General features: G+C 44.3%; 1 protein-coding gene across 7 annotated transcripts in view; it reads left to right on the top strand.

Moving 5' to 3' along the window:
- Positions 1-6,996: 6,996 nt before the first annotated feature.
- Positions 6,997-13,472, top strand: part of POLB (DNA polymerase beta) — a 32,404-nt gene continuing 25,928 nt past the window's right edge. For 4 of the 7 annotated variants that reach the window (XM_045005303.1, XM_045005305.1, XM_045005306.1 and 1 more), the window contains exons 1-6: positions 6,999-7,249; positions 8,592-8,649; positions 10,443-10,544; positions 11,255-11,321; positions 11,756-11,830; positions 12,710-12,768. In XM_045005303.1, the coding sequence (XP_044861238.1) occupies positions 7,189-7,249; positions 8,592-8,649; positions 10,443-10,544; positions 11,255-11,321; positions 11,756-11,830; positions 12,710-12,768 (422 nt within the window). In that variant the 5' untranslated portion in view covers positions 6,999-7,188. Of the gene's footprint in view, positions 7,250-8,591; positions 8,650-10,442; positions 10,545-11,254; positions 11,322-11,755; positions 11,831-12,709; positions 12,769-13,472 lie in introns of all 7 variants that reach the window. The other 3 variants (XM_045005308.1, XM_045005307.1, XM_045005309.1) reach the window with 3 other exon arrangements.

Below are 13,472 nucleotides of genomic sequence, written 5' to 3' on the forward strand. Positions count from 1 at the left end.
AACCGTCAGGCATTGTACATAGTGCTGGCGGCCAAAGGAGGGACCTGTGCTCTCATTGGAAAACAATGTTGTGTGTTTATACCTGACGATACCAATGAGGTAATAGATCACGCTAGCCACTTAGAACAAATCGCATACCTTCCCCATAAAGAGCCAAGTTCTTTATGGAAGTGGCTAAGTATTCTCTGGCATAGAAAACTGGTTGTTTCAGGAAGCCCTGACTATCCTGTTTGGAATCCTAATAATTTTTGTATGTTTTCAGTTAGTCTCCTGTTGTACCCAAAATTGTGTAAGGCATGCCACTCAGGTGACTGCCCCAAAACAGAGTGCTAATATGATGATTTTAAATATTGCTGATGAACAAAGAGATAAAGAACGGTTAATATGTGGAACCCAGTAAAATTTTGGTCATGGCGTGAGCTTGACCAAAAGGAGGGATTGTGAAAGTAGAATGAATTATATTGTAAAAATAAGAATGAATTAAAGAAATGTTGTATGTACCTTTAAGCAGAAATAAGAAATGTTGAAATACAGGTGCCAGGAAAAAAAACCATTAGGCATAAACAATGGTGCTAATGGCGAAACATTAACAGAAAATGGGTAAGAGTTAGTAAGGAAGTAGGATATGCATGCTGTGCCCCAGGTGAATTTTACTGTTTTGCTCTCTTTGTCCCTTTGTTTAATTCCCGCTCTTTTATCTGTATAAATAAGACTGTTTGGGTCTTGCATGGCCGCTCACATTATCAGGGTGTTATTAGCAGAGCGCTGTGCTAATAAAACAGAGTGGTCTGACAAACTGTGAGTCCTGAGTCTAACTTTGACACAATCTTCCTTCCACATGGACCTGTAGGGACTAGGGAGTGGCAACTTCCATACTGCCACATCATAAGGCAGCAAACTGAGTGATCAGTTCTCAACTCTTTTTAGAAGTGAAGCACAGAATAGGCCCCATTATCCTCTCATATTGGTGTAAATCAAAAGTAGCTGTATTGGATCCAATGGACTTGCATTGGTGGAAATCTTAGGAGCATTAGTTCCAACATTTGAGTGCTGATACAATGCAGTTAACTTGCTTTGGTTAGCATGTGGTAGATGGACAAAGTAGGGACATAGTTCTCTGAGGGGGCATCATGTCCGTTGAGGGTAAAATTCCACAGCTGTGGAAATGGCTGTATAATTATGGAAGGTTTAGTGAAAATGAGATAGGCAGATTGTCTGTGGTCTGGCTCTGAAAGTGATTTATATTTGCCCATGCACGGTTGATGCAGTATAAATTTTGACTCAAATAGATTAATTCGGGTAAGATTTTGAATGGGCACATATAAAAGCAATGAGTTGGATCTTCATAAGATTTTGTAAGCTTACTTTGCTTTCCAGTAAATATGAACCATTGTTGTGCCCCTGCAGGTACTAGCATCTTTTCTAAAATAGAACACATTGAACCTTACATTTTTAAGTCCGTTACTTTAGACCAGGAGACAAAGTGTATACATTTCTAAATCTTAACTGTCTGTACATCTCTAGTAATATAGATAATATAATGTGGTAACACTAATTCAATGTTTGTTAGAATAAGATTATTTATGCTAACATCATTTAATATCAATCTGGGTATTGTATTATCATAGTGGTTAGATGACAATGATTGTAGTTTGAAAAACTTGGGTTGATCCCACTATTGGACTTCTGAACAGCTGTTTTTATTTCTCAGTCTCTAAAATTTCTTCACAAGTATAAAGTAAGATGGTAATCTACATTTTTTCTTTATTAATCTACTGTCATTTCTCATTTTTAAGTTACATTAAAATATGCACAACCTTTGTCATTCAAACATCAGTGTAATAATTATCAGTTGTGCTCATTGAATAACTAATTATTTAGAAATAATGTTAAGATATTTAAATGTAAATATATATTATTTGGAGGGGTTATCTGAATCCCTGCAAAACTTTACTATAAAATTCTGTCATCATTCAGCTAGAATTAATTGTGCTACATAGCTTGTTGTTCATTCATATGTGAGAAATATAATGAATTAGTGTAAAGTTTTCACTTTTGCATTTGTGAAGGAAGATTTATTAAAGATGTGTTCTGCGAAGTCTTCATACTGTCATTTGAGATTAATATAAATGTGTTACTAAAACTATTTTCTTTTATACACGTGTTCTATAATGTCAAAACGCTATGTAATAAAGGTCAGTGTTTATATTAATATCAGTTAATGGTAGACAAATCTGAATTCAAGCACTCTGGATTCTGGTACCTTTGGATGTTGGAACAGGCTTGTAGGCTGCAGGATGGAACAGTAACTTTGTTAGCTTTTTAGGCACAATCATAATTCTTTCATCCTTTCTGTATCAGTGCCAAAAGCTGTTCATTAAACCATCGAAAATGATGATTCTGGATCAGTGCAATGTCACTCTCAGCTATAGCTCATTCTAGAGGCAGTATTTCCAGTAAATATATTGTCTGTCACAGCGCATCAGAGTAGCCATGCATAACATATGTAGAGGGAAATACATATGGGAGGATATTTACAACTGTTAGTTAAATATAGCTAAGAGTAAAACTACCTTTTGCAGTTACAGTCCTTTAAGAAATTAATATAAGCACTCTACAACCACTGTATGTTCACTTGTCAGGATCTTAAACCCCTTTGGTATGCTTACTTTAACAACATTTTTAATACCAGTGGTCACATCGTTTTTCTTCATTAAAATGTATGACTAAAACTATCTGAGTTATTATTATAACACCCTTGGGCCTCACCAAGAGTGGGAAAAGGAGACATTCAAGGTGTTGAAAGTTTTATAAAATTGAGTAACACCAATATAAATGTGAGTTATTATTAAAGCAGAGTAAAGATGACGAGAAGGAAGATAGACACGGAAACATGGAAGATCATGAAGTAAGCTTTGCTTGATGCCAGAGAGGAGCAATCTTAGCACAAAAGGAGGATCCAAAACTGGAAATGGAAAGTAAAAGGTTAGATTAGTAGGAAACATAATCATGTAATTGATTGCTATCCAGGCAGTGCAGGAGGATGGAGTCATCAACATTGTCAAACAGTGGAGAGAGGTCATTAACCACACTGGGGAAGTTTCCATGGTAGCCACAGCAAATTCCAAACTGAACTGGGTGAAGAACATCCTTTTGAGAAGTAATTGGACACATTAGTGGTAGTTCCTCTTCAATGAGAAAGGAAAAGATATAATGATGCACCACACCTGAATCGGGAGGGAAGGGGGGAACATGTTGTCTGGGCTTGCCAGAGGAAGGTAACAGTGCTTTATCGGGGAGAAAAGGGGAGGTCAGAAACTGCTGCAAAAAAGGTGCATAGGGGTCAGCCTGGTGACTGACTCATCCCCTGGGAATGTAAGGGCGGAAGGTTTTAAAAGGTGCAAGACCTGGAATTAGAAGCCCTTTCTCCAGGCAGAAAGCAAGGCAGCATCCACCCTTCCTCCCCTCAGGTGCAAATATCAGGTTGTGTTAGGGCCTGTTGTGGACATTGCACTAGTCTCTCCTTTTTAAGAGGTCTGGGAAGGAATTTTTCCCTCGCAACCGTATTGGCTTAGGTGGAATGGGGGTTTTTCACCTTCCTCACAGCAGGTGCCATGGAGGCCCTATTATAGTAAGGAGGAAAGGGGGTTATGCTGTATGTCGCAACTTATTTTGTAAGTGTGGGGTGGATGTCCAGTGCAAGTACTCCATAGGGATGGCATCCAGTGACCAAATAAATGGCCTGCTAAAGGACATAAAAGGAAATGCTGGTTAAAGGAATGGAATGGGGGGTGAGGGGCAGGGGCAGGGCTCCTATGATTGGTATGGCAGTAAGCCCCCCTTTCTTATAGCCCAGCTTAACCCTTATATGGGGGGCGAGGGGCGGGGAAGTGGTAAGGTCCAAACCATGGATTGGCTGGAGGACCTGGATGGAAAATGAAGGGAAGCTAGGGGAAGCCTCAGGTAGTTATTTGAATGAACATATTTGAATGAAGTGCCTGCACTGTACACTTTTATCCAACAGGTAGTCCAAGATATCTAATAATAAAGTTGCAGACTGATTAAATCCATATCATGTTTCTCTTGTCCTTTTGGTATAGTTGGACAATGTTTTAATGTCAAGAAAGAGCTTTTAAGTATATGATAAACAATAGCTGATTTTACAGAACTGGGGGAGTGCCAGAGAATCAGCTTTGTAGAGAATGGTGACTCTGTGTTTAGGAAGTAAAAATGGGCAACCAGGACCAAACAATGAGAGTGAAGGATATTAAGAGAAGAGGTAATTATCTTATTTGGGGGGATTTTAGGAATTTCACAGCAGGGCAAGGAAAGTGAAGAAGAAAAGAGCAGTGGATGCACATTCATAGAATCATAGAATCTCAGGGTTGGAAGGGACCTCAGGAGGTCATCTAGTCCAACCCCCTGCTCAAAGCAGGACCAAATTCCAAATTGGGAATGGTGTTTGTGGAGAAAAAGTCATTCTAAATTAAAGAAATCCTAAATTGAAGCAAACATCTTGTCCTGGACTATAAGGACACTATATGCTAGGTCAGGGATCGGCAACCGTTGGCATGCAGCTCGCCAGGGTAAGCACTATGGCGGGCCGGGCCGGTTTGTTTACCTGCTGCGTCCGCAGGTTCATCCGATTGTGGCTCCCACTAGCCGCAGTTTGCCGCTCCAGGCCAATGGGGACTGCGCAAAACGGCACGGGCTGAGGGATATGCTGGCCACCGCTGAGTTCACACCTCTCGGGCCCAGACCCCATAGCCCTGAAGATACTCAACCAGCCACTCGTGCTCTGTGATCCAGTTACAGCAACAAGAATCTCCCCAAAGTCCCCATGAAGATGTGGGAGGAGTGACACCTTGAGCCTGCCAGGCAGCGTGAACTCTCCTCAGCATGGCATGGACCATCCCTGGAGCAGACAGATCCTATATGACCCATAGGAGACCACGGGGGGCAAGAGAGTGCATCCCACTGAGCCTGATAGGAGGCATGGACCCTCCCTCTGGGTTGCATTGGGGCAGACAGACCCTCCCCAGCCCATGGGACTACAGGGTGCCAGGGAGTTATTACCCAGGGTGTTGCTCTGTTGCAGGCTCTCCATGTGCTACACCGTGATCTCCAGCACGTCAACTTTCTGCAGCTTGGATTGCTGTAAGAAGTAGAGGGAGGCACCGTTAATGAGTGATGGCAGGTATAAGGATTTGGGGACTCAAGGTGTTGGGGTGTGGCAGGTGGGACAGTGCCTTGTGTGTCCATCCATCCCCCCTCCCTCCCATTTGGGCAGTGACCCCTGGTTACTATTTCACACTTTAAGAAAAGAGCCAAATGCCACTGTTTGTCACAGGGTAATTTTATTTAACAGAGCATACTTCATCAGAAATGTACAACCCTGACCTTGCTAAGCACCTGCCCAAGCCAGCGCAGTCACTTATGACAGCAAATACCCCAGAACATACAGACCCAAAGGGCAGCAGCTTTAATGTGAAGCAATGAGACGCTGCCTAGAGAACCCAGTGAGGGGCTGTGGGGAAGTAGATAAATTCCAGCGAGCAAACAAAATTCCTTCCACACGAGTGGGGAAAAATTAAAGGGCACACTGGTTGAAACTCTGACAAAGTCCAACCCATCTGTCACAACTCACTCTCCCATAGATCCAGGAATGGGAAATTGTGGGTGTAGGAAGTGGTGACAAGGGAGCCCCCCCTAAAAACCACTAGTTGTCTAACTGCTAGTGGTAGGAAATTGGGACGTTACAGAGTTTGTGATGCTACAGCCCTATCCCAGCCTTCCCCCTCGCTGAGCCAGTTTTGTGCCCTGCAGGTAGTCACTGTAGTATAACAGTGCCATTGTCATAAACATACAGATACGGGTTAATTCCTCTTTTACCTGTAAAGGGTTAAGAAGCTCACATAACCTAGCTGACACCTGACTAGAAGGGAACAAGATACTTTAAACATCTGGAAGGGGGGAAAAAGTCTTTTGTCTGTGTTGTGTCTGTGCTTTTGCCAGAGACAGAGAAAGAAGGAGCCACCATAGGGTAGCCATGTCAAGGTTCCCTCCCCACTCTGAGCTTTAGGGTACAGATGTGGGGACCCACATAAAAGACCCTCTAAGCTTATTTTTACCAGCTTAGGTTAACAGTACACTGCCACCACCAAGCGGTAACCAAATATTTAGGGAGAGCCACTTGGAACTCTGCCTTCCCCCAAATATCTCCCAAGTCCCTAACGCCCCTTTCCTGGGCAGGCTTGAGACTAGTCCTCTCCAAGCCTACACCCCTTTCCTGGAAAGGCTTGAGAATATCCCCTCACCACTTAGTCCTGGTGAACACAGATCCAAACCCTTGGATCTTAAAACAATGAAGAATCAATCAGCTTCTTAAAAGAAGCATTTTAATTAAAGAAAAAAGGTGAAAGGAATCTCTCTGGGAGATTAGAATGAAAGATAATCTCACAATCAGATTCAAAACACAGAGGGTTTCCCTCGGGGCAAAACTTCAAAGTTACACAAAGAACCCAAATTTATCCTCCCTCTGATTTGCAAAAGAACTCACAAACAAGACAATAAAAGTAACCTAACACCGTCCTCCCCTACATACCCACTCCCTGTAGGAGTGGGACGGCTCCTTCTTTCTCTGCCTCCAGCACTTAACAGTGATCTCAGCTCTTAGTAGCCTCAGCACCTTCTGTGACTTTCCCTGGTGGCAGGAGAACCTCAGGGCTGGGGCACCAGCAGCCCAAAAGAGGTGCCACGCGCCCCGCAATGGCTGATGGGAGATGAAGGCCGAGAGAAACACTACCCCTCCCGTCGTGCCGCGCGCCCCGCAATGGCTGATGGGAGATGAAGGCCGAGAGAAACACTACCCCTCCCGTCGTGCCGCGCGCCCCGCAATGGCTGATGGGAGATGAAGGCCGAGAGAAACACTACCCCTCCCGTCGTGCCCCGCGCCCCGCAATGGCTGATGGGAGATGAAGGCCGAGAGAAACACTACCCCTCCCATGGTGCTGCAGGCTTCGCGCTTGCTGATAAGACGTTGCCAAATTACCCACAATGCACCGCGGCTCGTCCTTTCTCCCCAGCTTGGGGGCAGGAGGAGGCCGCGGCTAACCCCCGCCCTGGTCCCTAGGAACCGGAAGTTCCCGGCTGCCCTAGTAGCTGCCGGCTGGCCGGGCCGGGGCCGCCATGAGCAAGCGGAAGGCGCCGCAGGAGAGCCCCAATGCGGGGATCACAGACTTCCTGAGCGGTGGGTTGGGCGGGCGAGCGGGGGCGGGGCGGGGCGGGGGCTGGCTACTGACGTTCTGCGCGTGTGAGGGGCTGGGCTGAGGCCGCTGGCCCCGAGCCGCTCTCGCCCGACAAGGGGCCACCCGGTGCCCCGGACTAGCCCGAATTTGGTGGTGTCCAGAACCCCCCCCCCCCCACACACACACACACCTGCCCAAGGCTCTGGGAGGGAGTTTGGGTGGGGCAGGGGATTGGGGTGCAGGCTCTGGGAGGGAGTGCGGAGGGAGGGGTGCAGGGGTGAGGCTGCAGATGAGGGGTTTGGGGTCTGGGAGGGGCTCAGGGTGAGAGTAGGAGTGTGGGGGGGTGAGGGCTCTGTCTGGGGCTGGGGATAAGGTGTTTGGGGTGTGGGAGGGGCTCAGGGTGAGGCAGAGGGTTAGGGTGTGGGGGTGAGGGCTCTGGCTGGGACTGGGGATAAGGTGTTTGGGGCGTGGGAGGGGCTCAGGGCTGGGGCAGAGGGTTAGGGTGTGGGGGTGAGGGCTCTGGCTGGGACTGGGGATAAGGTGTTTGAGGTGCTGGAGGGGCTCGGGTTGAGGGTGCAGTGAGGGGGTGAAAGCTCTGGCTGGTGGTGTGGGCTCTGGGGTGGGGCAGAGCTGGGGATGAGTTTGGGGTGCACGTAGGCTGCTCCGGGACAGGGGCCAGAGAGGACTCCCTCAGCCCTTTCCCTGCTGGCAGTAGCGAGCTCTGGGGGAGGAGCCCCCCTTTCCTGTCCCCCCCAGCAGCACACTCACCCCCACCATTGTCACCACATGTGCTCCTAGGGCCTCTCTCAGGTCCAGGAATCTCCCTCGCCTTCCCCGTGGTGGGTGCTGCGTGTGCCTCCTCCCCTGCTGTTGAGCCTGACTGTAGCCTCACTGGGGGTGAGGGATGGAGGGGCTGCCTCCTTGCCCAGCATGGGGCAGGAGCGGTGACTGCAGGCGGGGAGAGGGCCTGTGCTGGTGGAGGGTCCTGCCGGAAAAGGGAAGGGTCTGAGGTGGAAGGGCAGGCTCAGAGTCAGTCTGTCCTGGCAGTCGAGACGGGGGCACTAGAACCCTGCTGCAGCAGTTGCTGCAGGGAGGCAGCATGGAGGTGCAGGGGGAGGCGTGTGGGAGTGCCCTCCCAGCCCCAAATATTGGTGGAGCTGGGCTCCTGGGCTCTGAATATTGCTGGTGCCTGGGCACCGCATAGGAATATAACTCGTTGCCTGTGGTAGCCTGGTAACGTTAACCTGCCTGTGCTTGAGTGAGAAGCGGTTCGGAATGAGCGGTCAGACCCGAGTGTGTGTAAGAAATGTCTCTGTGTCTCTTTTCATTGCCTCCGGGCCGCAGAACTGGCAAATTATGAGAAGAACGTGAACCGAGCCATCCACAAGTACAATGCGTACAGGTAGGTGCGCCAGCGAGTGGTGCGGGTATCACCTTGTTCTCCCAACCCTCCCTGCTCTCAGCACAGAGAGAGAGCCGCGGTGTCCCCTCTCTTGGGTGCCATGGGAAACTGCTCCAGGCCCAGTCTTATTCAACAGGGATTGGTAACTGGTTAAAATATAGGAAACAAAGGGTAGGAATAAATGGTCCGTTTTCAGCATGGAGAGAGGTAAGTAGTGGTGTCCCCCAGGGGTCTGTCCTGGGACCAGTCCTATTCAACATATTCATAAATTATCTGGAAAAAGGGGTAAACAGTGATGTGGCAAACTTCAGATGATACAAAACTACTCAAGATAGTTAAGTCCCAGGCAGACTGGGAAGAGCTACAAAAAGACTTCACAAAACTGGGTAAGTGGGCTACAAAATGACAGATTAAATTGAACGTTGATAAATGCAAAGTAATGCATGTTGGAAAGCATAATCCCAATTATACATATAAAATGATGGGGTCTAAATTAGCTGTTGCCACTCAAGAAAGAGATCTTGGAGTCATTGTGGAGAGGTCTCTGAAAACATCCATTCAATGTGCGGAGGCAGTCAAAAAAGTGAACAGATTGTTGGGAATCATTAAGAAAGGTGTAGATAGTAAGATAGAAAACATATTTCCTCTGTGTAAATCCATGGTATGCCCACATTTTGAATACTGTGTGCAGATGTGGTTGCCCCATCTCAAAGAAGACCTATTGAACTTGGAAAAGGTTCAGAAAAGGGCAACAAAAATGATTAGGGGTATGGTATGATTTCAGTATGAGGAGATATTAAGAAGACTGGGACTTTTCAGCTTGGAAAAGAGATGACTAAGGGGAAATATGATAGAAGTCTATAAAACCATGACTGGTGTGGAGAAAATAAATAAGGAAGTGTTATTTACTCCTCCTCATAACACATGAACTTCGGGTCACCAAATGAAATTAATAGGCAGCAGGTTTAAAACAAACAAAAAAGTATTTTTTCTCATAATGCACAGTCAACCTGTGGAACTCCTTGACAGAGGATATTGTGAAGGCCAAGACTATAGCAGGATTCAAAAAAGAACTAGATAAGTTCATGGAGGATAGGTCCATCAATGGCTATTAGTCAGGATGGATAGGGGTGGTGTCCCTAGCCTCTGTTTGCCAGAAGCTGGGAATGGGTGACAGGATGGATCAGTTGGTGATTACCTATTCTGTTAATTCCCTCTGGGATACCTGATGTTGGCCACTGTCGGAAGACAGGATACTGGTCTAGATGGACCTTTGGTCTGACTCAGTATGGCCGTTCTAAATTTAAGCTAGGCTCAGGGTCTCGGCCAGATTCTAATTTGATTAACTGTATTCTGCAATCTTAAAATTCCAATTCAGCCAGATACTTCATTATGCACCTAAGAAGAGGTGTAAAACTTTTTTGGAAATTTAGATGGCATTTAAAAAAAATGGTGGGTTTTTTTCCTGCCTGTTCTCCCTTCCCCTCCCCAAAATTGAAATATCTATAGTAATTACTTATTGAAACTAAAATTTCATTTTTGAAGAATGAGAAATGCGTTCTGTATAAGTTAGTTAGCATATAAAGTGCTGTTTGGTATATTGATGAAATAGGTGTAAATTATTTAGTTTTGATTTGAATAATAATAAATATATATTTTTGCCTATTGGCAAATAGGAAAAAAATTAAAATGTTTGAAACTAGAAGACATCAGTATTGTTGTAAGCCAAAAGGAAAGTTTATATCCTATAGGCTCAGAAATAGTATGTAAATAGACCTGACTTTATTATGCAGATACAGGAGAAACTTGTGTTTCCAGAGAGAGAGCTTGGAAAATGACTGTCCCTATAATGTAGGTACAAGAGCACGATATTTAAGGATCAACAGTAAATTCAGGTAGATATCCGAACTTTATAGTAGTAACAACACCACCAGATTCTTTAATAGTGTATTATCATCACATATACAGTAAGTGTCAAAATAGTAGACAAAACTAGCCGTTCTATGAACCTGTGTAATATAATTTAAATAGTTACTAATGTATTCTTGGAAATGCTAGCCTCAGTCAAGCTTTTCCTTCTTTCCTTTCTCTTTCATTGTTCATTCTGAGAGAAACTATTTCACAAGTTTCTTTTCATATTTTTCAATTTTCCTAAGCTGGCCCTTGAGGGGGGGGAATGGAAAAAATCCCACCACCACCCCCAAAAATATCTGAGGTGGCTAACCAGTTAAGTAGTTTTTGTAAAGTACTTCTGAATAACAGGCTCTTTTGTAAATTTAAGTTAGCATTGCTGTTTACCTTATTTATAAAAGTCCTTATGTGAGCCCCTTATGTTAAAGTACATAATTGTTACTGACTGCTTTGAGGAAAGGGATATTCAGGTTGCTGTATGATAAGCTTTTTTATTTTATTTTAAATGGGTGAGGTCTCGTATTCCTGGTGCATGAGAAATAGGGGGTAGTTATACAGATGCCACTGCTCCAGGGTGGAACCATACACAGTGCACTGTAATGAGGGTGTACACAAAATGTTTGTCTGGTCATTTGATACTGTTCACTGAAGGCTGGAAAGTGAATGGAACTTCTTTTTTTACATATATATATAGAAAAGCAGCTTCTGTAATATCCAAGTATCCAAGCAAGATAAAAAGTGGAGCTGAAGCAAAGAAGCTGGTAAGCTGTAAAACAGATGATGTTTTATCCGAGTTCCTATCATCCATACAATTAAATTCCATTTTTGTGTTAATATTTTAGTGCATTATAATATACATTATCATAGTTGTAATTGAGGAGACCCAAAGATATGCTTTTTTCCTGCATTTTCTCAGACTTCAGAGGTTTAAATTTAGCATAGGAACTGTAAATTTTGCTAAAAGCCCATTTTGAAATTTCACTGTAAAACAGGGAAAATTAGAGTCTGTTTCTGTTGCTCATAACGCTGCTGCTTACAATTATAAACATTAGCAAAATATTGTCTTGTAAGTTTGATTGTGTTTCTGTTTTGCAAGTTTCTGAATTTAGTTTTGTAGTTTATCCATAATGTCTGTCATGCTAGTTATCCTGAAGGTAAAGTTTCATTGACTTTTTGGTTCTGTTTCCTTTTTTAGGAAGGAGTAGGGGCTAAAATAGCTGAGAAGATTGATGAGTTTTTATCCACTGGAAAACTACGTAAGCTTGAAAAGGTGAACCTCTTTGACCTTCTTCTCTGCGGGCATTTTTTTTTCTGTACCTTCCAAGGCCTCCTGCTAACTCCATGCAACTGCTTTACTGCTTCTGGAGAGACTGAGGCCAAGCAGGAGGGAGATGCACATAGACTGCCAGGGGAGTAGAAAGAAGGAAATGGGTATCTAAAAGCAAAAAATCCTGAAAAAAATGTTTACATCTCTGGAAATATTACAGGATATGATCAGTTTGCCTTCCTGCCTCTTCTGTCCACCAAATTGATGAAGTGGGTTCTCATGGAAGTTTGGTTTTGGCCAGGGCCACCCACCTTAGTCTGGACAGACATGTAGAAAGCTTCCTGCACACCGCTTTTACCAGTGCACCTTAGTCCTGGCCTGCAGCACCCCCTCTTGTTCTAAATTTGGGCTCCCACCCTTCTGCCAGTGGATCTAAAACCTGACCAAGTCTCTCTCATGTACTTATTCCCAACATATAGAATTTACTTCAGTATATAGAAGGGTTCAGACAATGGCTTTAAAAATGCAGTTGTAAATCTGAATAGACATGTCCATAGACATGGAACTAAAAAGGACTTTTCTCCCTCCACTAAAAAAAGAACCAGCCTCACTTAAAGCCTTATAACATCTCTCTGAGTATCAAACACTCTTCTCTGAAACCAAAGAAGGAAGCAAATTCTAGAGCCAAGGGCTTGGCACTGAAAACCACTTCTGCAGGTTCTTTCTGAGTGGATCTAGACAATCATGACATGAATTTCTGATGTGTAGATAGTAGGTCAGATCTAAAAAGATTACAGCAACTTTCAAGTGCAGTAACTCACTGAATTACTTTATGTTCCTGTGACTTTTCAAGTGAGTTAGAGAACAGTCTCTTTTCTCCAGATTCGACAGGATGATACAAGCTCATCTATCAATTTCCTGACCCGAGTTACTGGCATAGGGTAAGAATTTTTTTTGTATGGTTCTATCTACTTGTAGAGTTATTAACAGCAGTGTAGAAATTGAGAGTTTGAAGAAAGAATATGGAGATTGAATTGGCAGCGGGACATCCAAATTGAGACATTAGAGATTCAAGACTGAGCCCAGGGGAAATGTACATTGGGGAAATAACAATGAAGAGATGGTAGCGGAAGCCATGGAAGTGGATGAGGTCACCTGCTTATAACAGAGAAAGGGAAAAGAGGAGCAGACAAAAGAGACAGCCTTGAGAGATACTGACAGGAGCTGGAATGGAGAGGGGGAGCGACTTCCAAAAGGAATGTGAAGGAGCTACTGAAGAGGTAGGAGGAAATTGAGTTGATGACAACCCACTTTAGCCTTTCCATAGCCAACTTTTTAAGGTGTGTAACATTGTTCTCTTACATGTAGGGAAACCAAGGCGCAGAAAAGTTAAGTGACTTGTCCAAAGCCACTGTTAAAGCTGGGAATAGTACCCAGGTCTCCTGACTCCCATCCTCTTCCTCCATTTCCTGGTTCATGCAAGCAGTGTATGCCAAGTTGAGGGAGAATGTGAGAATGAATGTAAGAAATGGCTTTGGTACTGGAGAACTAATTGCCTGATTATAAACTTTGGTGTAATCTGTTAGTAAATTCTGGTGTAATGTGCTACTGTTTGATATAACATTGTCTGCTGGAGAGGTTTCAC

This window comes from Mauremys mutica, chromosome 2, assembly GCF_020497125.1.
Source record: "Mauremys mutica isolate MM-2020 ecotype Southern chromosome 2, ASM2049712v1, whole genome shotgun sequence".
Classification (NCBI taxonomy): domain Eukaryota; kingdom Metazoa; phylum Chordata; order Testudines; family Geoemydidae; genus Mauremys; species Mauremys mutica.